Below are 22,374 nucleotides of genomic sequence, written 5' to 3'. Positions count from 1 at the left end.
GTGCGCCACCACGCCCAGCTAATTTTTGTATTAGTAGTAGAGATGGGGGTTTCATTATGTTGGTCAGGCTGGTCTCGAATGCCTGACCTCAAGTGAACCACGCGTCTTGGCCTCCCAAAGTGCTGGGATTACAGGGATGAGCCACTGCACCCAGCCTCAGTGTTGTTTTTTTTCTAAATCTAAGTGACAAATGTTCATGTTGTCTAAAGCGGATTTTTTCCAATTTATCTCCTTCCTCTTGACCCTGTAGTGCATTTGTAATTCCGAAATTATGACATTAATATCACTTCCATATCAATGAACTTTGTGTCTAGGTTATATAATTAAGAGAGCTTTGAGGCAGAATTAGTCAGATGGAGAAACCATGAGGAAAAAAAAGGCCTTCATAAGTCAGTGAATGGACAAGAAGACTTATTTTCAACTACGATGCAAGAAACTCCAAAGGGTCATGTTTTCATTCATGAAATAAAATACTATCTATATCAGTTTCGTTTAATAGAAATATGTTGTGAGCCCCCTATGGAAGCCACAAATGAAATTTTAAATTGTCTAGGAGCCACATAATAAAAGCAAAAAGAATTCTGTGGTAATTTTGTTTTAGTTAATTCTATATATTCCAATACGTATTTCAATGATCAATGTAAATCCTACTGAGATCTTTTACATTCTTTTTTGTATTAAGTGTTTGAAATTCACTTTGCATTCTATAGTTAAGAGCATATCACAGTTGAGGATAGCCACATCTCAAATGCTCAATATCAGGAGTAGCTCATGACTACAGTACTGCATTCTGCAGATCTATGCAGTTCAATGACAGCTTTCCCCATCAAATTGATAGACCAAGAATAGGTTTATACATTTAATAAATCTACCTTTTTTTCCAAATGAGAAAGAAAATGAAATGTGACTATGGGAAAATCTGGCCAAAATTTCTCTTGCTAGACAGCAGGTTAAATTTCTTTTTCCTATCATTGTTCCTTGGTTTCAGGTCTGGTCACATAGGAGAAATCATCCTTTTAAGGGGGTCGACAACTTCATTCAAGGGACAATAAAACTAAGGCATTAAAATAAATAACCAAGTGCACATTTTAAAAAATGAGGGGTAAAAATGTCAGTTTCAGATGGTGCAAAATTTTCATTAATATATGTCAGCAGCTCTCTTTTCTGCAAGCTTGTGACTATATTAAACATGAATTACAAGAACTCTGTTGGTTCCCAGCAGTATTTTTCTGTAGATTAGTATGACAACTTAAAAATATATAGATACATTTGGCAGCTCTGGGATGACTTTAATTTCTAGCTGAAAGAACTCTCATGCTCAGCATGTTTTGGGGGTGGGTGGAGGCTACACCAATTAGATGCATCCTAAAAACTTTTCTAGTTTTCAGTTTTCTAGTTTGTAATTGTATTACAAAATAAATCAAGTTCTGTTTGATGTGCTGAACATCTTGAGCTTTCTAGCTCAAACCCAGTGAACACATTATCTTCGAAGCTGCAAATACATTTTGTGTTTTATACATTGGGGATTATTTTGCTGTAGTAGGCAGCATGGTTTGGCATGGTATTGTGGGAACCTTTTAGAATCAATAGGATCTGCTTCAAATCTCAGTTATTCACCGGATTATTCGGGGGAAGTCTTTAATTCTCTGAGCCTCAGATTCCCTATCTGTGTAAGAGAGATAATAATGTCTATTTCAAATACTATTGTAAAAATTAAATGTGATCATAAATATACAATGCCAGAAGCAGACACTTGATTAATGACAGTCCTCTGTCCCTGTCTTTCTCAGGGTAACTGGTAAGTGAGATTCAGTGATGTTAAGTATTCGCAGACCTGATGTTTGCTGTAAGGCTTTGTATTAGTTGTCTTTTGCTAAGTAATAAATTAGCTCAAAACTTAGTGGTTTGAAACAACAAACATATATAATCTTGCAGTTTTTCCGGGTTGGGAATCTGGGCACAGCTTACCTGGGTGCCTTTGCCTTAAGGTCTGTCATGAGGTTTTAGTAAAGCTGTTGGCCAGGGCTGTAATTTCATCTGAAGGCATGACTGGGGAAGATCTGCTTCCAAGCCCACTTCTGCGGTTGTTGGTAGGATTTAGTTCTTTGTGAACTCTTGGGTTGAGGACCTTAATTCCTCACTGGCTGTGGACTGAAGGCCTTTACAGTTCTTTGTCACATGAGCTTTTCCATAGGCAGTTCACAACTTGGCAGCTAGCAAGAGAGAGAGACCAAGGATAGGAGCCAGAGTCTTCTTGCAACCTAATCTTGGAAGAGACTGTCCCCCTGCTTTTGCCATATTCTGTTTGCTAGAATTGAGTCACTAGGTCCAGCAACACTCAAGGGAAGGGAATTGCACAAGGGTGTGAATATCTGGAGATGGGGATCATTAGGGGCTGTCTCAGAGGTTGCTGACAGCAGACTTTTCTCCCCGTTTTTTCTTTTCCAAATCAATTTCAGGCAATACAGCAGGCCTTTTCTGCAGCTTTAGCCTTCATGTTTCCTGGCCTTACTCCTTCCTCACATGTAGGTTCTAAGTCTGTAATACAAATAAGAGCTGAAAACACAGGAGTTATACAATAAGGAACTCTGTTAAATGCTTCACATAGCCCTTATGACATCATACACCCTTATATTATATGCCCTTACATTATATACTCTTATGACACTACATGATGTGGTCATTTGTTAATTTAATACTCATCTACATCTCAATATACTGTGAGCTCCCTGAGGACAGGGAATTGGTTTTGTTCACTGCAGAAATCCAGAGCCTACAAGTGTCTGGCACAGAGTGCCAGACAATAACTGTTTGTCAAATAAATAAAGGAAGGAGAGAGTCCTTTTGCTTCACACAACAAACCTACGAGGTGGGTACAGTTCTTATGCTCATTTCACAGGAAATTGAGACTCAGAGATACACTGAGTTTCTCAGCCTTACACAGCTAGGAAGTAGTGGAACCTAGGACCCCATGTGTATCAAGCCCCCTCCAAGCCCATTCTCTTAGTTACCTGAGTCTGTGGCCTCCTGCTTTTATGTTTTGGGGGTAGAAAGTGTGTGTGTGTGTAAGTGTGTGTGTGTGTGTGATGTATTTGGGAGGGACTTAGCCATCTTCTTCCACCAGGCAGCTTCTCAGTAGGCAGTTTCCACCACCCACTATAATCTGGAGTAGAGTAAGCCTTCCTTGGCTGAATCCTCAAGTGAATTTCTATTTTCTTCACATATTGGAGAGAAGAATGAAAATCAGATGAAGGGAAGGGAGAGCAGAGAGCAAGAAATATAGAACCATAGAAACCATGAGTCACAGAAGTGACTGGGGGAGTCGAACGTCTCCTACTATCTCTGCCTAATTTTTATGAAGTGAATCAAACTAAGGCACACTTGGTGTCAGTAAACTTTTTATAGGTAAGGTTTGGTCCTTCTAGTGTCCCTGCTCCTTTTATCTTCTTGTCAGTTGCCACAAGTTCCTACTCTTATTCAAGTTTAAATATTTTTTTTGAAAGTTTTAAAGGTCTGCATCTTAGGCACTTTGTGAGAGAGGTAATGACACTGACAATTTAAAAAAAAAACTATGATAACAAAACTAACATATATTGAGTGCTTACTATGTACTAGGCAAGATTCTAAGTGTTTCCCATGTACTAACTTACTTAAAAGATCCTACAGAACCATTAAGTCAACCCATGGATGATCTTAAAGGTAGATATACTAGTTATCTATTACTGCATGTGAATTATCCTGAAAGTTAGTGGCTTACAACAGGAATGAACATTTATTATTTCTGCCAGTTCTGTGTATCAGGAATTTGGGAGTGTCTAAGGGTTCTATTCCAGCTCACTGAAAGGTTAATCACATGTTAGCCAAGGGTACAGTCATTCAAAGACTTTACTGGGGCTTGAGGATCTGCTCCCAAGATGGTTCACTCCAAGGCTGGCAAGACAGCAGGAAGCTCAGCGTCTTCTCATGTAGACATATCCACAGGGGTGCTTGAGTGTCCTTACAACATGGTGGCTGGCTTCCCCCAAGCCAAGTGATCAAAAGAACAAAGGAGAAACTGCTATGTCCTTTTTGACTCAGTCTTGGAGTTATCTGCTATCACTTCCACAATATCCATTGGTCACATATGGCAGCCCCATTCAGTGTGGAAGGACACTGCACAAAGGCATGGATGCTAGAAGGTTAGAATCTTTGAGAGCCATCTCAGAAGCTGGCTTCCACAATAGTTGCCTTGTAGTATGTACCACAACCACACAAAAGCTAATGATTCTTGAGCAATTACTATGTGCAAGGTACCATACCAGGGACTTTATATATATTATCCTTTTAAATCCTGGACAGCAACTCTAAGATCCAGGTGATACTGTAATCCCCATTTTACAGATAAGGAAACTAGGACTCAGAGAGGCTAATAACTTGCACAAGGTCATAGAGCTAGTTTGTGGCAAGTGAAATGAGCATAGGAGCACATCTCAGACATACTACAAGTTCAGTTTGTGCTATTTTCACCTGTAATGTTGCAGGGGTTGCTGTGGGGAGTAAATGAGAAAATGTTTGCAAACTACAGAGCATTGTATGGAGGCCCAGAGAGAGAAGACATTCTTTCTTCCCTCCTTCAGCAATGTGAAACCGTGTCAGAAGCATACATGCATGGTCAGAGTGTCTCTTGGTAAATAAGAGACATAAACTACTTTGTTTTTGATTTTTATTAAACCAATCTTAAAAAAGTTTGATTGGATCCATAGGATGTAAACAATTAGCACTGAAACCTCTCACATTTCCTGGAAACTGAATTTTTTTTTTTTTTTGAGACGGAGTCTGGCTTTGTCGCCCAGGCTGGAGTGCAGTGGCGCGATCTCCACTCACTGCAAGCTCTGCCTCCCAGGTTCACACCATTCTCCTGCCTCAGCCTCCAAGTAGCTGGGACTACAGGCGCGCACCACCACGCCCAGCTAATTTTTTGTATTTTTAGTAGAGACGGGGTTTCACCGTGTTAACCAGGATGGTCTCGGTCTCCTGACCTCGTGATCCACCCGCCTCAGCCTCCCAAAGTGCTGGGATTACAGGCGTGAGACACTGCGCCCGGCCGGAAACTGAATGTTTTGTGCTTGGAATTCTAAAGAACTGGGAAAAAGGAGAGTAATAAAGTAGAAAGAATGGTTTCATTTCCTGCCCAGCTTATATGGTGAGGAGGAGGTTGGCAGTGATTTAGTATAATTACAAAAACAAAATTTGGGCCGGACACGGTGGCTTACACCTGCAATCCCAGCACTTTGGGAGGCTGAGGCGGGCAGATCACGAGGTCAGGAGATGGAGACCAGCCTGGCCAACATGGTGAAACCCCCGTTTCTATGAAAAATACACAAACTAGCTGGGCACGGCAGCAGGCACTTGTAGTCCCAGCTACTTGGGAGGCTGAGGCAGGAGAATCCCTTGAACTCGGGAGGCAGAGGTTGCAGTGAGCCGAAATGTGCCACTGCACTCCAGCCTGGGAATCAGAGTGAGGCTCTGTCTCATAAATAAACAAATAAATAAATAAAAACAATTGACCTTAAATAAGGTTTTACATTAGTCCAAATGATTTCAAAGACATTAATATTTTTAGAAGTGTGTGTACCTGTGTGAGAGAGAGAGAGAGTCAGAGTGAAACTTGCAAAGTAAGGAAGTCGATGTGCCCAAAGAAACCTAAGGAAACAAGAACTATAGCACTGGGTCAGTCGCATTATCTTTCCATATCCCTAACGTTTGGAGCCAAAAGAGCAGCTGTAGGAGAAATTATTTGCTTATTCGCCCCCTCAGATATTGTTATCAAAGGCAGGGGGCCTCTTCCCAACAAGCTTCCTGGAACAATGCACATACTCACATGCACAGGAAATTTTGCATAAAATTTTAAGGGCTTTAAAATTCCTTAAAGCCCATGGGACAATGTCCTTAATATTCATCAATCCCAGGATAAAAGCCCTGAATGCCAAATCATTTAGATAATTGATTTATATTTTCCATATGTACTACGAACTATGGAACTTGTTAAAACTTTCTCCCCTTACATCACATTTTCTCATTACCTCGAACTATCGTTGGTATTTTTAAATTGTGACCTGATCCATTTGAGCCTTTATGTTTCCAGACTACGGGAGGCAATTAAAAAGTAAAGTAATTGAATCTTAACACCCTTCAGAGTGTCTCCAGGGCATCCCAAAATCTGATGCAGGCATCCCTTTTATAACTGCCCCTGTACCCATACCTTCCCCTTTCCTTCAGCCAGGTGCATTTTGTAAAGTAAACTTAGCCCTTTCGAGGGGTGGATTTTAGGGATGCAGTTCTATTGTTTTGACAAATGTATACAGTTGTGTAACTACCACTATAATCAAGATTAGAACAGTGGCACTGCCCCCAAAAGCTTTAATTTGTTGATCCATTTTATCAGTTGATGGACACTTGACTTGTTTCCAGTTTTTGGCAATTATTTGCATTAGTCTTTTGCTTTTTTTGGGTGGGGGGTCGGACAGAGTGGAGCACAAAAGTGTCATCCCCTTCTTCCACCATCTAAGTCTTTTGGGGCTTTTCACCAGTGCCCTCTGGAAGCAACTGCATTGGTGCATATATAGTTTTTGCATTTGAGTATCTGCCTTTCATGACCTTTTTTTTTTTTTTAATTTTACTTTTTCCAAATTGGGTCCCAAACGTTCAACAGGTCAAGGTGGACACTATGCAGACAAAATAACTCGTGTAGTCCACCCCGTGTGCTTGGAAGGTGTCAGCTGCTCTTACCTGTGGCTTCCGGATCATCAGCCTTGGAATCAGCCATGATGTTAAAAATGCAGAATCTCAGGCTCCACGCCAGATCTACTGAATCAGAGTCAGTATCTTAACAAGATCGTCAAGTGTGCCGGATGCATATTAAAGTTTGAGAAGCACTGGTATTCCACACTCGCTACCAAAAATATACTACAATTTTCTCATAAGATTTGGCCCTTTAAGTTTTTCTCTCTCAGTAGTAAACTCACTTTGTAGTTTGAGTAAAAAACTCAAGTTTTGGGCTGGGCGCTGCATCTCGCTGGGTGTGGAGGCAAAGGCAGAAATGAGAGGGACAAAAGGAGGCAGAGAACAGAGTCCAGGCTGTTAGAAGACCCTCGCGGCCAGACCCGGGGGGCGACGAGAGACCGAAAGGGTGAACCTCCGCCCCGCTCGGCGGCCCCTCGGAGTCAGGACACTCAGGGTACCATGCGGGCGGCCACGCGCAGCCCAGGCGCTTGCAAAACTTAGCGGAGCCGGGCCGGGGCCGGGGCCGGGCCCTGGGCGGGCTGGCGGGAGGAGGGACAGGCAGGAGGGCGGGGCCGGCGCGGCGAGGGGCGGGGTCAGCGCCGAGGCCGCGGGGGCAGCGACGGCGCCGGGCAGCGGGAGCGGCGGCCGCGCCATGTGGCTGCTGGGGCCGCTGTGCCTGCTGCTGAGCAGCGCCGCGGGTGAGTCGGGGGGCGGCCGGCGAACTTCCCGCGGGGCAAGGGGTGCGGGGCGCGGCGGCCGGGTGCGATTGCGTCCCCTCCCGGGCACGGGCCGCTCTGCGGGCGTGGGTGTGCGCGGAGGGCGGACCCCGGCGCCCGGCTGGCCGGGACCCTGCGGAGGGGCCGCCGCGGGGTGCGCGCCGTCCTATTGTGTGGGCGTGCGCGCCGGGTCGTGTTGTGCTGTGTGCGCGGGCGGGGCTCTGTGCAGTCCGGGTCTGGGGAGCCCGGCGGCTGCCCCGATTGGGCGTAGCTCGAGTGTGGCTGTGTGTGTGTTGTGTGTGTTGAGGAACGGAGGCGGGGAGAGGAGAGGAGAGAACTCTTCCCTGCTCTCATCTTCCCAGACGCCCGGGCGCGCGCGGCTGCATTAGCCTCCTCGGGGCCTCTTCCCGAGTCTCTGGCGTGCACTCCGTGCCTCAGTTTCCCCACTTGCTCCGCGGAGGGAGTAGGAAAGCTGCTTCCTTTCATTCCTCTCTGGGACTGTTTGGTTTGGGTAAAGTGAGTTGAAGCAGGGCCGGATCTGGGAATTCTTCATTTTTCCCTCTGATCCTGGGAACCGAAGCTTTATTTAAGACGTCTGACCACCCTCCTTGCCCCGCGATAGGCGCCCTGACCGCCGAGGGGCCCTGGGAGAGGACACGGGACTTCATCCGGCGGCCCTTTGAACTTGGCATCACCACCGCGTGTGCATCCCGGGGCCTGGACCGCAGCAAACCTCCTTCCCTTCCAGACAGCGTGCTGTTACCAGGAACTTTTCTGCTGATGTGGGCACTATCCGAATTCCAGCCTGGGAGCCCTTCCTCCTCTGCCCCTGCCCGCCGCCCACAGCTGTCAGCTGTCCCTCCTGGCTGGGCCCGCCCTTGGTCCCTTGACGTTTATTTCTGGGCATCTGATGTCCAGAATGTGGGTGACAGGGCCCAGTGAACTTTCTTCAGTAGAGTCTTGCTTGCCTGGCGTTTGTGCCATCCACATGTCTAATAGCTGCCCTGTTTTGCCAAGTGCTTCTAGCTGCGTGGCTGTCGAGGTGTCTTTGGTGGTGTGTGGGTTTGCTAAGTCGAGGCTCACTTCATTCTGAGCTGTCTCTTGGAGATATGAATGCGTTAAAGGGAACTATCCCCTCTTCCTTGATGTCCCTGGTCCTGGGCATCCTCACAGCCCACTGGGCAGCCTTTGCTGCTCTCAGACCCATGACATCATCTCCTCTCCTCTGATACCCCATTTAGATGCTTGTGGGTTTGCTGGGCTTCCAGGGAGGGGCTAGACCTTCTGGTGACTGCTGTGGATTTTTAACCAGGTCTGGGTGAGAGTGCCCTTAAATTAGTACACCTGGGGAGAGAGTTCTCACAGGACAGTGGGCAGCCAGGAGCAGGTGTGAATTGTTTGGAGGCTGTTAGAGCAGGTCGATTTCTAGGGCGTCTACAGACATGAAGACCTATTTGGATTCACAAATTCAATTTGTGTAGCTGTGGTGTGTCCCCTCATAGCATCTCAGAAGGACAGTGTGGAAGCTGGCTCTTGTGTGTGCCCTGGGAGAGCCACTGTGGCCAAATGGAAACTGTTATTTATTGCATCTCCCAGTTGGTAGTGGGTTGCTTTAGTTGAGTCTCCATCTCTGTCAAAATAGTTGTAAAGTTAATTTTGTCCCTCTCTGGTCAGCAGTGGCTATTTAATGTGTGTGTGTCCATCTAAAATAGGGCTAAAATAAATAAAATGGTCATAGTGGGGAGTGGAGGGGTAGGGGGAGGAATAGCGTAACTGTCCCTAGTGGGTGTTCCATTATCTGAGAGCTTTGAATTACCTTTACAGTTGCTTCCTTAGAAACATCTAGGCAGGTTGGAGTGTGTGCATCTTTCATGTTACATTACGCATCATCTTTTTAGCATGGATTTCACTTTGACCCAAGTGTTGCCAGAAACAGGGCTGGTCATTTTTCCTAATGTCAACCAGATGCTCCTGGGTGCCCAGCCCATAAGAAAAGCCTGTTTGGTTCGGTTTGAGTTTCATAGCCAGACCAGAGACCCTGCCCCTCCATCCCATAGCCTGTGCTTCGATCCTCTTCTGGGAAGTTGATAAAACAAGAGAGATTGTAAGAGCCAAGACTTTGGATTTCTGTCTCCATCTGATAGTCTGTGACAAAGAATCCCGGGGTCAAGATTGAACCCTAGTTAGAGCCTGCGTCTTTGTGGGGCTGGAAAGCCACTGACATTCCAAGAGCAGTTTGGAGGCCTTTTTTATTCAGGAACCTTTTTAGAAACCTTCTTGTGTATTTTTTTCTTCTTTTGTTTTTATTTGTGTTAGGGAAGTGAAGCATTGATTTTCACTGTTACTATTTTTTAATGTATCCTGCGAGAGAGACTCAGCCCGGGTCACGTCATCTGATGTCCAGTTTTCCTGCATGTGGGTGCAGTCAGTGGGTTTAACTGTGTAGGGCTTGAGGTATTTCCAAAGGCGGCCATGCTGGGTGATGGTCCATCTTCTCACCTCCTCCAGGACTGACCTTTGCCTAGACCTTCTGACATTGTTTATCAGTGAAAAGGCTTGATTTTCCCGTGTGTACTCCCAGGAGTGAGTATTGACCTTTTCTCCTGGAAAGATCTGCTTAGTGGTGTGAGGGGTGGGTTTTGTTGTTTTTAACTAGCTGAGTGGCTGTGCACAGCTCAGTGCAGCTCAGCTCAGGAAGATGAGGCCTAGAAGAGGCCTTGTACACCAGAGTACAAATAAACACACCTTGTTGCTTTTCATCTTCAAAGAGATGTGACTAAGACTCCCTACTGGGGTGTGAGATGTTTTTTCCTGACTGCCAACTTAGGCCATTTACTCTGGGATAAGTGGGGGAGGGAGAGAGATTAGAGTAGGAGAGGGTGGGGTGGTAAATTCTGGGCCTTGAAGAGTAATTTAGACACCTTTCAGCCAGTCTGCCGGATAAGTTGAAAGTAGACTTGTCACCTTTGTAAAGCAGTTTAGAGAATTTGGAGCTTGGGAACACTTATAATCAAGTAATTTCATATTAAAGAATTGGCCTTAAGCCGGCGTGGTGGCTCACGCCTGTAATCCCAGCACTTTGGGAGGCCAAGGCGAGTGGATCACTTGAGGTCAGGAGTTTGAGAGCAGCCTGGCCAACATGGTGAAACCCTCATCTCCACTAAAAATACAAAAATTAGCCAGTCGTGGTGACGTGCGCCTGTAATCCCAGCTACTCTGGAGGCCGAGGTGGGAGAATCACTTGAACTTGGGAAGTGGGGGTTGCAGTAAGTGAAGATCGCGCCACTGCTCTCCAGAACAAGATTGCCTCAATTAAAAAAAAAAAAAAAGAAAAAAGAATTGGCCTTTACATCCTTGCCTGTTTGCGTGGGCAAGGGGAAGAGAGGGAACCCACTATTAGTGAAATACCTCCTGTGTGTGAGATGCTTTGCTCATTACTTTAAGCACATGATCCCATTGAAACTTGCCAAGGATATCATGTGGCAGGAAATCATTGTATGGTTCAGGAGAGATTGATAATACCCAGGATACCACAATAAAGGCTGAAGCCTAGATTGTAACTTAAGCTTCTCCTTGCCCCCAACCTGGGCTGTTCCCATTCTGTTTCCAGGCTCCCTGCACCTTGCTTCCATGCCTCTCTTCCACAACACTCTTGTGAATTGACAGAATCAGTGAGATTGTGTACATGAATGCTCCCCCTCCCCAAATCTGTTCACTTTGTGGTCACTGCCCGGGATTTATTCAGCAGAGATGTGAACTTCCTCTGCAGGACACTTTGGTGTTCATGGTAAATACGTAAAATACATCTCAATCCTTACGTGAAGATGAACCTTTTTCAGAATAACTCTGGTCCTTTTGCTGTGTGTGGGGGTGAGTGACAGACACGCTAGGCGGGGACATGATACCAGCCAGGGTTCGATTTCTTGAGCCGAATTGTAATCACATGGGGGTTGGTTTTTATTCTTTGAGCTCTAAATTCATATTTCCTCCCTTAAAATGTGTTTATTGTATTTTACAATTAAAAAAATAAGTACACCATGGACATGCCTTGGAGTGATGGAAATGTTTTTAGCTGTGGGATTGCCCCAGGGACGGATCTATTTTTGGTTGTTGGATTTTCTTGTTTGTTCTTTTTCCCTCTTTCTGTCTTGGAAATACTTAGGAAATGCTTGGGCTGTTCTAACCATGCAGTTTTGTTGTTGTTTTGACAGTGCCTCTACCTGACAACCAGGGAGATTTTTAAGTTGTCTGCTCGTGTGTGTGTGTGTGTGTACGCATGTGCATATGTGTGTAACTGCCTTCTATTGCTGTGAAAAAATCTACTCACTTGGATGCTAAGGAGTGCCTTGAAGATGTTTGCTGGGAGAGCAGCCAGGTACTTTTGATATGCCATATTTGCTTGTCACATCGTTGGCTTGATGTTTAATATATCTTAAGATAGTACGTGGGTGTTTATGGCAGAGTAACTGCTTGGTCGGGGGGATAGCAAAAGTTTACTTGAGGTATGATTCTTAGGGCTTTTGGCGGTGGTTGCAGGGATGGGGTTAGTCTTGGACAGGGTTTCTCAACCTTGGTACCAATGACACCTTGGCCTGGATGGTTCTTTGTTGTGGGGGCTGTCCGGTGCATGGCGGGATGGTCACGGCAGCGTCACTAGTTCTCAATGCCCATATTGGCTTCCTCTTCACCCAGAGTGGTGATAGCCAAAACTGCCTCCTGACATTGCCACGTTGCCTCTAGTTGAGAACCCCTGGTCTAGCGTGCATGCGTCTTGAGCACATTACTGTGCATCCTAAGTGTGTCTTCTGGATGCAGGGGGTCAAGATGCCATCCTACTCCCAAGGGCCTTTGGGCTTTGGCTTTATGTTTTCTAGCCACACAGTTCCATGGGAAAACCCATTCTTAACCAGAAATGCCCTCAGTACTGACCCTTTCCCTCTCGCTTTCCTCTTGTGTCAGAGTGAAAACTTCTGGAATTTTCTATATGTGGTTTCCTTGGGAGAGACATATGCAGAGAAAGCAGGTGACAGGCAGGTGACAGCTGACACCAAAAGCCACCTGGTTCCCTGAATGTTAAACCTGGAAGGTTCACTATCCCTGAGGGCTACAGGAGCACAAGCTGCCAGTTTGCCTTGGAAGCCTTGTGTTGAAATCCTAACCCTGGAAGTTCCCCTTCCTCCACTCCACAGAGTAGGTATTGTTCTTCTGGGCTCCCCTTTCCCTTCCCATAATTCCTTCTCCCTTGCCATCAAAAGGCCTTACAACTTGAGTCGTTCTGCAGGTGCTTGGGAAAATCTTCTCTACTAGCAGCAAGCTGTGTGTGTGTGTTTTTACAAGTTTTCATCTTACACTTTTTTTCCCTAAAGTCTCTTTGTTGCTCTGTGTCGCTTTATAATACTTCAGTTCCTTTAAGACACTTTCCCCTCCAGCTGTCGTTTTGCTTCGCTCTGTTCCAAACCTTCCTTAAGAATTGTACTTCCACCTCTCTTCAGACTTGCCACATAACTTATCTGCAACTGCCTTCTTTTGGGCATGAATTCACAGGACGCAAGGTGGCACCCAGAGGAGGATGAAGGCTTCCTGGGGAGAAGTGCACATTGTCTCAGTTCAGAACCATTTGTCTCAAACCATACCCTCTTGGAAAAACCTTCTGTAGTGAAGAGCTCTAGCTTCCTGAGTGTGCACATGTCATTTTCTTTGTCTTCGGATAACTAAAAATGTCTTAATGTTTTATTTGGTGGTTCGTCATTGTGCCATCAGCTCTGCCACACCCAGGCACTGTGTCTATTTCCAGGGGTAGGCAAAGCCATGTAAAACTTGTTCTTTGCCCTCAAAGACCCAAATGACCCACTGATGGAAATGGGATTGTTGACCTTCTTCATTATCTGAGAAGGATAGATAGAGGCTCTCCGCCAGTGTTATCTCGGAGGCATTTCTAAACAGGAGACGTACTGATGGATCTTGGACCTTGATGGGAACACAGAGCTGTGAAGATGTCACAGTGCCCAGGCAAACATGGGTACTATATCTTCAGGGATATTTAATCAATGTGTCATTCTTGAACAGGTTTTAGAGGTGATGACACGTGTCCTAGTTTGCTTCTTTAGGTTTCCAGATAAAATATTGGTATATGTGTATTGGTGCTTTGCGACTTTTCTAGCTCTAGGCTTCTGAGGTTTGAGCTAGAAATGTCTTCTGTGGCTTTTGGACAATAGCCTTCTTTACCTCATGGTCATACACAGTATATATGTGTGTGCATGTGTGTGTGTATACCCTGGTTATATATGTACACTGTATGTATAAAACCTCTCTTCTAAATCCTGCGAGATTGAAAACTCCTTGAGGGACTGGGATCATATATTAAATGTCTATGATACTTTTTCTTTTGTGGTGTTTAGAAGAGTGAGAGTGACTCCCATTCATTGAAGGTTTACTCTGCTTGACAGGGTGGCAAGCACTGTGTGTGCCTTATTTTGTTGTAAACTTCTTGAGTTACAAACACTGCAAAAATAATACACGGGGGCCAGGCGCAGTGGCTCACGCCTGTAATTCCAGCACTTTGGGAGGCTGAGGTGGGTGGATCACAAGGTCAGAGGATCGAGACCATCCTGGCTAACGTGGTGAAACCCGGTCTCTACTAAAAACACAAAAAATTAGCCAGGAGTGGTGGCATGGATCTGTAATCCCAGCTACTTGGGAGGCTGAGGCAGGAGAATCACTTGAACCCAGGAGGTGGAGGTTGCCGTGAGCCGAGATCGTGCCACTGACTCCAGCCTGGATGACATAGCGAGACTCCGTCTCAAAAAATAAAATAAAAATAAGTAAATAAGTAAATAAAATACACAGACTGAGTACGTGCTTATGATACAAAATTCAAACAAATTAGAAGTAATGGCAATAATAAAACATTAAAATATTCCTTCATGTTCCTTTCCCATTTCTCTCCCCTCCCTTAAGTAACTACTATGAATCGTCCGGTATGTATCAATTTAGTTTTAACATAGATTTATATTTATATACAGATACACACACAGACATAATTTAATGAGCTCCTGCTTGTCTGTATCTGTAGTTTTTTGGCTGACTGTTTAACTCAAGTACTATATTTCATCAATTTTATTTTGAGCTGTGTGAGTGGGTCACATCTGTCTCCTGTTTAGACATTTCAGTTACTCCCAAGCAATTTGGCAGTTTCTCTCACCTTCCCTTGCTTTGCTCGGCTCTTGAGCAGACACCCCTTTTGCGCTGTCTCAGAAGTTCAGCTGATACACCTTCAGTTATTTGTGTTTTCCTCTTTTAAGTCTCTTAAAGCGCTGGCTCTTGCTTTGCAAGAAAATACGGAATTATAGTCATTTCTTGCAGTGAGAGATATTTGCTTCACTATTATCAAATTCATGCTGTTTCCCTACCTCTTTGTGTATACACGAATGTGTTTAATTTTTCATTTCAATGCCGCATTTTAACATCATCTTTTAAAGGACATTCTAAATAATAGGTCAGTTCAACCTGTGCAGCACCAGCCATGCACATAACTCAATAGAAGTGATGATATACGAGCAGCTGTGAGCAAGTTTACCCAGGCACTGCCAGTGACCAATGAATCACAGCTTCCGCCCATCCCGTGCTTTTAGAAGATGCAGTTGGCCATTAGGTATGTCCTGATGTCAGAGACGTTACAACATCAAATAAATGTGTCTTCTTGGCCGTCTTTCTTTTTGCTCTTATATACCTACCCATTCTTTTAAAAACAGCTTTCCGGTATGTGTACATACTATAATTTATTTAATGCTTTCTCTGCTGGTGGATCTTATTTCTTTTTCAGAGCAGTTTATTCAGGTAGGTAGTATGCTCTACCATTGTATAGATGAGGAAACTAAAAGGTTCAGTAACTTTCCTAAACCTTCAACCAGTAAGAGATAGTTTCAGAATTGGCACGTGGGTGTGCGTGGCGTAGACTTGGTCTCCTAACCACTGGCTCTGCTGCTTTGGTATAGAATAGAAATCCAAGTCTGTATTTGTTGGGAGAAGAATCTCACCATCTACCTCGTGCTGGAGAATTCCAGCATTGCATAGGGATGTCAATATTGACTCCATGCTTATCGTGTTGGATAGAATGATTTGTTACAGAGCCATTGGAGTAGGGGGCATCTCAAGTTGATTTTACTCAAATGGCCTGTCAGATAGAAACTGCTGTTCCCCTATGTGGAGAACGTATCAGTATAGGGGTTTAAATTGGCTGTTGCAGAGACTCAATTTATTAAAAGAAACAAAAATAAGAATAAACAAGTTTATTTCAACACCATGACACTTGCCTTTGAATATATTAATGATGGAGACAATTTTTCCCCGCTTTATGGGACTATTTTGTTAGAATACCCACCAAAAGGCTTTCTTTTCCCCCAGCACTTCCCTCAAATAGTACTGGGTGCCAAATAGAAGGACTCACTGTTCAAAAAGTCTGAAATAGATTTTCCAGACAAAGAGATAGCACTGATGATAATGCCTCATATCAAAAGAGAATTTAAAGTGTTCTTAAAATTACTTTCTGACCCTGAGCTTAAGCTTATGTGGTCCATGTATGAGAGAACGTTTCCTGAACTAGAGATTGATGTTCTTTATTGTGGAAGCAGACATTTTAATGTGTTGCTCCAGAAAGAAACCAGAAATAATTGATCCCATCTTGTTGCTTCGAACTAAGGGGCTCATGTGAGAAACTAGGCAATGGTGCCTTGTGAGAAAATAATGCCACAGGGCTGTAAAGTGTTAACTACAGGCAGAGCAGAGTGAACCCCAGGATTTTAAACTCACCCCCAGGGCCTTTCCAGAGACCTGAGAACTGGACTCTCCTTTTAGTGAGTCATTGTGATATCAAGAGACTGGTGATAAATTGGGTGAATTCACTGTTGCCCAAATCCAACTGTGATTTTTGACAGACAAATAGCGCAGTGTGCAGACGATGTTGTCTCTGTCCTGGAGAGCAGCCACAGGGAGGGGGGGCAGGCCCTTTAGCTTACTCTGGAACAGGCCTTGGGCATCCGGGTACTGCAAGGATATGGAATTTATGAATAACTTGATTTAGAAGACTTGCAAACCCAAGGTGCCAGTCTTCCAGGTGGCAGTGGTACACTTATGTGTTTGTTGGCATAGAGAAATGAAAGCATAAAGGGTGTTTAATTTTATTGCATTAAAAATCCCTTCTCATTATTATAAGACCCAGTGAGTTTGGCTTAGGGAATGTCAGAAGTGTGTCCTCTTTGATGGCATTACTGGAACATTTTCCTTCAGCTTTAGCTTTGAATCAGAGCAGTGTTCTCCAGGCGTCGTTAAAGTAATTGGACACGGCTGAAAAATGAGCCCTAGTCACACTTGTAGTTCCACAGTCAGTTGAAAAAAGCCCCTTGATTGATTTGGAAAGTTCTAAATTTAACTTGTTTTTTTTTATTATAAAAATAAAATTGAGGGAATTTGGGGAGGGAAAGAGTGATTAGCAACATAGGGTATTTCATCAGAGTTCAAGCTGTAAAAAATGGTTAATGCTAAGAGAAACCAGAACAGAACTAAGTAAGGTGTTTCAAAAACAGATTGATAAAAACATTGGCATAAGCTTGATTAAAAAGTATGAGACCAGCAAGTGAGCCCAGCTGGCAGGAACCTGGGGAAGCAGGATTGGAATGAGTTGGTGCTTACTACTGTAAAAGAGATAAAGTTGGAAAGAATGACTTTTACATTAGGAATATTTGGTATTAATGAAAGATAGAACTGATCTTGTAAATGTTATAGTGAAACAATAAGCGTTGGTGGATCCTGTGAAGGGCAGTGGTGATATAAAGGTTTAGCATACCCAGAGTTCATTTATGTTATTCAAGTAAATGATAATAACAATACAAGAAAAACTAACAGATGTCAAAAATATCATAGGGTTCAGTTTTTGAATAATGAGCATACCAGAACAGTCAAAGATGATACAAAATATGAATATATATATAAATATATATTTTTTCAGAGAAAGGAACACTGCCCAGAATTGAAGGGCAACGTCAGCATCTTTCGAAAGTACCCATAAAATGTGACTTGGCAACAATCCTGAACAGAAAAAATAATTCTTCTGTTTTCCTGTGTCTGAAGCTCCATGAGGCGGGATGGAGTCTATTGTGTTTTTGATGTCTATCTTATTTGCTGTTATACTCCAGAACCTGATTCAATGCTTGGCATAGTGTTGGGCACACAGTAGGATTTCCTCTAGGTTACCTACAAGAAGGAATGGAGGGGATCACTAAAGACATCACTATGACTTTGAAAAAGAGACGGAATTGGGAGAGTCAGACTAAGCCATGGTGAATGAAATTTACCTGGCCAAGCTAATTCTGCCTTTTGGTGAAAATTGCTTCTCCTTCGCTGGAGTTTAGAACATCTCATTGATCTTCAAAGACTTGGAAAGATCTTTACAAGATATCCCTTGGCTTAAAAAGACAAAGAAAAAGAGGCCTTTGAGAGGGCAATGTACTAGAGCAATTTTAAATCAGGTGATAAATTAGATTGACTATGAGACTAGCATGTGACATATCAAAAGGGTTTCTGACAGGCTAATGAAAACTGCTATGCATCTTAATTCCGTTTGAAGGGAGTTTACATAGTTTACTTCACAAGTAGGGGAGGTCACCAAGAGGAAATAAAGCAGGTCTGTTTTCTAAAATATCAGTATTAGGCCAGGTGCGCTGGCTTACACCTTGGGAGGCCGAGGTGGGCAGATAACCTGAGGCCAGGACTTGGAGTCCAGCCTGGCCAACATGACGAAACACTATCTCTACTAAAAATATAAAAATTAGCTGGGCATGGTGCCACATGCCTGTAATCCCAGCTACTCGGGAGGCTGAGGCACGAGAATCGCTCGAACCTGGAAGGTAGAGATTATAATGAGCCGAGATTGCGCCACTGCACTCCAGCCTGGGCGACAGAATGAGACTCTCTCTCAAAACAAAACAAAACAAAAACAATGTTAAGCACATGAAATAGTAAGGAACAGTTGGTTATCTTCTGGTCTAGTTTAAAAGGAAATAAAACTTTGCTGGTCAAACCACCCTAATGATTCCAGGAAGGAAACACATCAGTACATATAACATTAAAGGGCAGTAGAAGGTGATATAAATACACCAACTGAAGACTAAATATAAAGCAAAATGTTACCAATTCTTTTTAAAAGAAAACACCTATCTACTCACTTTAGGACACGTGGTAAAATCCAAGAGATAATAGAGTGAAAAATTAAGGAAATAAAATCCATTATGTAAGGACTACTTTTATGGTGTCATATAAGTAATTTCATAGCATTAAGCATTAAAATAGATAAACAGGGTTACTGCAAATGACAAAAGGTTCATTAAACAACAAATATCTGATCATTCCACATAAAAAGACATGAAGAATTAGGAACATAATGAAAAGGGTATTGAAGATTCTCTAAGTATAAAGTTAGCTGGTGCTTGCTAAATTTTCGAAAGTTAAAATATTTAGAGGATACACAGTTCTAATGTTTTAAGTAAGGTCTGTGGGTATGGGGAAGTGCTCATCAGGTGCTGAGGATTGGGTGGTTTGTGCAGTGGGAATGGTGGATGGGACTGACCAGGTCCTTGGGGAGCCCCCGGGGGCCTTTCCTACTCCTGCTCCCTGGATCTACAGAAGTGCTCACTAATGGAAGCTATGGGGATAAAATCCTGCCTGCTAATGAGATAAGAAGTTTGATTAACTTTGAGTTGGGCTTAGTGAGCCTGGCGCCAGTGGCTGCGAAAGAGTCGTCTGCTGGTGGGAATTTACAAGAGCAACTTCGGGCCTCTTACATGGATGGAAAGAGGATTTAAAGGTTACTGAGAAGAAGGTGTATTTTTGTTATATATTATTAAGCATTCACATTATTTGCATTATTTGATAACAGAGCTGGGCATGGTGGCTCATGCCTGTAATTCCAGCTACTAGGGAGGGTGAGACAGGAGGATCACTTGAGGCCAGGAGTGGAGACCAGCCTGGGCAACATAGCAAGACCCCCATCTCTAAAAATAAAATTCAAGATAATTATTAGAAAACATTTTCCTGGTTAAGTATAGTGTATTTTATTTTTTAAGATTTTACCATATGGATTGTGTAGAGCTTTGCTACTCTTAATGTGGTTAACAGACCAACAGCATCAGCATCACCTGAGTCAGAATCTGCATTTTAACAAGATCCCCAAGTGATACATGTGCATATTAAAGTTTGAGGGGCATTGATATGGTGATTAAGAATACAGGCTTTAGAGTGAGTCAGTCTGGGTTCAGATTCCAGCTCCTTGCCTTCATCTTGGCTAGGTTTCTTAAACTTTTTAAATCCATCACATCTTCGTCTGTTAATAGGCATAATAATGGTCCTTACCATGTAGAAATATTTTAAATAAGATAATGCATGTAAAACACTTTACTTTTATTTATTTATTTATTTATTTATTTACATACTTACTTACTTACTTACTTTGAGACGGAGTCTCGCTCTGTTGCCCGGGCTGGAGTGCAGTGGTGCAATCTCGGCCCACTGCAAGCTCCACTTCCGGGTTCACGCCATTCTGCTGCCTTAGCCTCCCGAGTAGCTGGGACTACAGGCACCCACCACCACGCCTGGCTAATTTTTTTGTATTTTCAGTAGGGACGGGGTTTCACAGTGTTAGCCGGGATGGTCTCGATCTCTTAACCTCGTGATCTGCCTGCCTCAGCCTCCCAAAGTGCTGAGATTACAGGCGCGAGACACTGCGCCCAGCCACACTATTTATAATTGCTCACTAAGTGTTACTGATTAGTAATAAATTTATTATAAAAACTTGGACAAAAGGTAGAAACACATAACATACAATCTATCACCTAAAGATTTTTAACACATTGATTATTTATGTTTGATTTTAGATAGTTTTTATCATACATGGAATATAATTTTATGTCCTGCTTTTTTCACTCATGAATATAGCATAAGCATTTTCCCATGTTACACTAATCTATGAGTACAAGGAGTCTCCTATCATAGAATGCTGGGTGCATTCTTTGATGTTGGCTGTAAAAAGCATCCACCCAAGCCAGCAACATGCTGCCTCGCAGCTTATATCCTCGTCTATATGTAGGAGATGACATTACCTGGCCCCTCTACTTTTACATGATAGTCATGAGAATCTTAGAATCGTGTAGTATGTAAAAATAGCTAGTAAAAAGTAAAATGAGCTGGGCGCGGTGGCTCATACCTGTATCCCAGCACTTTGGGAGGCTGAGGCAGGCGGATCACCTGAGCTCAGGAGTTAGAGCTGGGCAGCCTGGGCAGCATGGTGAAACCTCGTCACTAATAAAAATACAAAAATTAGCCAGGCACAGTGGTGTGCACCTGTAGTCTCATTCGGGAGGCTGAGACAGAAGAATTGCTTGAACCCAGGAGACGGAGGTTGCATTGAGCTGACATTGTGCCATTGCACTCCAGCCTGGGTAAGAGTGAGATCTTATCTAAAGAAAAATAAAAAAAGAAAAAAAAAGTAAAATGCTGTACACATCTGTGTTATTTTAAGTGGGTGAATCTAATATGGAAAACCCTAAAAACAGAAATTACCCGTTGACTCCACAATTCCACTTCTAGCACTTTAACCCAATGAAATAGTTTGCAATGTGTACAAAAGTTTGGCGATGAGGATACCTGTATTTGTGGTAGTATCGTTAATAGTGGTGAAACACTGGAAACTAACAAAATGCTCACTAGTAGGGGAGAATTATCGTGTCAGTATACTAAAATACTATGCAGACAGTAAAGTAAGGAGGATGTTACTGACCTGTGTTTTCCAGTAAGGTGACCACTGGCCACCTGGGGCTACTGAAATTTCAATTAGTTAAGTTTAAATAAAACGTAAAAGTTCAGTTTCTCAGTCACACCCAGCCTATTTCAGATGCTCAGTAGCCCCATGTGGCTGGTGAGATTGGATAGCACAGATATTGAGCATTTCTGTTATTGCAGAAAGTTCTAGTGGACAGCGCTGCTGTAGAATAATTCTTCCATGGGAAGAAAATTCTTACGAAACAGATGATTCAAATTTGTAGTGTGTGTGTGTGTGAGGTACAAATTGCCCCGCAGTGCCCAGCACTTCATTTCTTTGTTTTTCTACGTTCAGTCCAATCTGGCCGTAGTAGTCCCCACTCACTAAAAGCTAGATATCTGGTGTCAGCCACCCCGAAGTTTGGTGTAGGTCAGTTCTTGAGGGCCCTCCTTTTCCTGTAGGCTCTCTCAGGACCCCTGGGTGCCTGGTCTGATCTTTGGTGTTACTATTGCTTTTTGTTCCAAAGTCTGTTGTTGCCCAGCCTTGGACCTTCTTTTCTTCCAATTTCTTCAGTCCACTTCTTCACATCAATTAACTACCCCCTACATTATACAGCAGTGATATTCAAGGGTTGGGGAAGAGGCAGCCACTCTTCCCCTCCCTCATTGAGATTGATGGGAGAATGTTACCTAGGGGGTGGAAAAAAGGCTGAAAGCCATATTATGTGAGTACACAGTAACAACCACCCTAGACCTCAATTCACGTGCACGTACGTGCGCTGATCTCGCCTAGTTTACAGACCCTCCTGGACACTTTGCAAGAAGGCTCTGCGGTCACTGGACCCTCCATCCCCTGCCCCTCCCAGCAGCGTTGGGTCTCCAGGCGCTCAGCTCTTGCCACAGGGGTGAACTGACACAAATCAAGATGGTGTCAGTACCATAGTGATCCCTTTTTCTTGTTGGCTTTTTTAGCACGATTCTGGTTGGCTTGATGGAGAAGGAACACAGTCTCCCAGCTCGCACCTTTCCCCACAGCTCAGCGCAGCCATATGCAGTGTGTGCTCTTGTTTTCTGTCTGGTCTTACTGTTA

The 22,374-nt window shown here is 43.7% G+C and overlaps 1 protein-coding gene across 2 annotated transcripts in view; it reads left to right on the top strand.

Annotated features, from left to right (window-relative positions):
* Positions 1-7,305: 7,305 nt before the first annotated feature.
* LDLRAD3 (low density lipoprotein receptor class A domain containing 3) overlaps positions 7,306-22,374 on the top strand; it is a 299,492-nt gene continuing 284,423 nt past the window's right edge. Inside the window, exon 1 of one of the 2 annotated variants that reach the window (XM_023185526.2) lies at positions 7,306-7,460. In XM_023185526.2, coding sequence (XP_023041294.1) covers positions 7,415-7,460 — 46 coding nt within the window. In that variant the 5' untranslated portion in view covers positions 7,306-7,414. The remainder of the gene's footprint in view (positions 7,461-22,374) is intronic. The other variant, XM_023185527.2, reaches the window with a different exon arrangement.

This window comes from Piliocolobus tephrosceles, chromosome 13 (genome assembly GCF_002776525.5).
Source record: "Piliocolobus tephrosceles isolate RC106 chromosome 13, ASM277652v3, whole genome shotgun sequence".
Classification (NCBI taxonomy): Eukaryota; Metazoa; Chordata; class Mammalia; order Primates; family Cercopithecidae; genus Piliocolobus; species Piliocolobus tephrosceles.
Note: the sequence above shows the minus strand (reverse complement) of the source record. Positions and strands in the feature narration are given on the sequence as shown.